This window comes from Rutidosis leptorrhynchoides, chromosome 1 (genome assembly GCF_046630445.1).
Source record: "Rutidosis leptorrhynchoides isolate AG116_Rl617_1_P2 chromosome 1, CSIRO_AGI_Rlap_v1, whole genome shotgun sequence".
Lineage (NCBI taxonomy): Eukaryota > Viridiplantae > Streptophyta > Magnoliopsida > Asterales > Asteraceae > Rutidosis > Rutidosis leptorrhynchoides.
Window position 1 is genome coordinate 323,082,083 of NC_092333.1, and position 2,434 is coordinate 323,084,516.

At 36.4% G+C, this 2,434-nt stretch overlaps 1 protein-coding gene across 1 annotated transcript; it reads right to left on the reverse strand.

The window, feature by feature from the left end:
• Positions 1-626: 626 nt before the first annotated feature.
• LOC139899115 (uncharacterized) lies at positions 627-1,763 on the reverse strand. Its single transcript, XM_071881934.1, has 3 exons — positions 1,313-1,763; positions 940-1,073; positions 627-833 (listed from the first exon to the last, which is right to left on the reverse strand). The coding sequence occupies exons 1-3, from the start codon at positions 1,761-1,763 to the stop codon at positions 627-629; spliced, it is 792 nt and encodes a 263-aa protein (XP_071738035.1).
• Between the last annotated feature and the right edge of the window lie 671 nt (positions 1,764-2,434).

Sequence of the window (2,434 nt, forward strand, 5' to 3'; positions counted from 1 at the left end):
CTAAATGCTTATTAAATTTCTCAATTATCGGATTCCAACCATTTAATTTCTTCATATTTGAGCCAACTGGGAGCCCGAGATACACAAAAGGAAGGGAATCCGCTTGACAATTACACCAATTTGCATATTTTCCACTTCCGCAAAATTCACACCAATTCCGTAAAGATGACTTTTGCTATAATTTACCTTCAACCCGGATGCTTTTTCAAAATATTCTAAGATATACATGAGGTTACGTGCGTTTCTTTTACTCCATTCCCCGAAAAAGATAGTGTCATCCACATATTAGAGATGCGAGATACAATAACCTTTTCACCACCCACCTCCACACCTTTATATAAACCTTTGCTAAACGCCACTTTAGTCAAGATGTTAAGAACTTTCGAAGAAATTATAAAAGAAAGGGGGAGAGTGGATCCCCTTGCCTAACACCCCTTTCCAAACAAAACTCATGAGTTAGTGAACCATTAATTAATATAAAAATTGATGCCGATTTAAGACAAGCCATTATCCACGATCTCCATCTAGAACCGAACACCATACACTCCATAACTTCAAGGAGAAAAGACCAATTCAATGAGTCAAATGCCTTTTCAAAGTCAACTTTAAATATAAGGCCATGCTTTTTACATTTTTTTGAGATAGTCAACCGTCTCGTTTACAACCAAAATACCATCTAGAATGTACCTACCACTCATAAAAGCACTCTGTTCCGCACCAATGAGATAACGAATCACTTTTCGGAATCGATTCGAGAGCAATTTCGCAATAATTTTATAGTAACTTCCAATAAGACTAATTAGTCTATAGTCACCGAACCAAAGAGGATCCTCCTTTTTCAGGATCAAAGAAACGAAAGAAGCATTACAACCTTTTGAAAATTCCCCATTAACCCAAAACCATTTGCTTGCATTAACCAAATCATCCTTGATAATGTACCATCATTTTTTTAAAGAAACCCAAATTAAAACCATCGGGCCCCGAAGCCTTAGAACTACCACAACTAGACAACGCTTCCCAAATTTCGTTCTCCGTGAACACGTCTTCCAATGTCGCAGCCTGATCAGCAGAAACTGATGCGTAATGCAAGTCTTCCAAGCTAGGCTTGTTACAGTTGGGCTTGGCAAAAATATTCTTGAAGTGGTTGAGGGCCATGGATTTAATAGACTCGGGTTTTCACACCAAGCCCCATCAATAATGACCCCCCTAATATTATTTTTATTATATTTTCGCTTGCTGGAATTATGAAAATATTTAGAGTTTTCTTCGCCTTCCGCCATCCATCGCACTCTAGCCTTTTGCTTCAACATACTGCATTTTGTTCTTTCTTTCTCAATCCACGTCTTTCGAGAGTTTAGCCAGTTATCATGATCACCAATTGAAAGTAACCCCGCTTCGGCCTTAATTTCTAACTCCAAGGCAATCTTCTTCACATTTTCAATCCCCTCATCAAGACCCCCAAATTGAGATTTACTCCAATCTTTTAACGATAATTTTAACCTTTTCAATTTGTTGCGAAACACACAATCTTTTCTATTCCTGGGCATATCTTTGTTCCAAAATTGAGAAATAACCTCATCAATCCCCTCAATTAAGAACCATTCATCAAAAACTTTAAAGGGTTTTGGCCCGAAATCAATACAACTATCCTCAAGCATAATAGGGCAATGATCTGAAATTTTTCTATCTAACGCAATTACTTTAAGATCCGACCACAAAGGAAGAAAAGAATCCGAAACGAGTAATCTATCTAGTTTACTCATTTTGATACCGTCATCACTAATTCGCGTAAATTTTCTCCCACCCAAAGGAATTTCGACAAGCCCATTTTTGACAATGAAACATTAAATCTTTTTGCTCTAATTCTTAAGAAATCACAATTTAATCTCTCTGAAGAATCTCTAACCTCGTTAAAGTCACCGCAAATAACCCACGAAACATTGGGTTATTCATAGTAACATCCAAGGAATCCCACATTCTCTTTTTTTTAATATCATCGTGCAGTCCATAAACGTTAATAATGATGGATTCTTCCCTCGAAGATTTCTATTTACCCCGAATTGCAATGAAAAAATCACTAATGAGTTCGCTATTCACCTCAAAAGTTGAAGTGTCCCAAATTATCATTTGACCACCCGATTTCCCAACCATTTCCTTTTGGATATAACCACAATCCATTGACCCCCATAATGCGAAAAACCAATTATCATCACGAGTATGGCATTTAGTTTCTTGCATAACAAGAATTGAAGGTTTTTCCGACACACATAACTTCTTTATATCACCAAATTTACTTACTTTACCACACCGAAACCCACAGATATTTAAAGAAATGATCTTCATTAAGAAACAGAAGAAACAAAAAGATGAGTGATGTGTAAAATCGTGTCTATAATTTATAATGGAAAATAAAGGTTTAAAGATTACTACACAC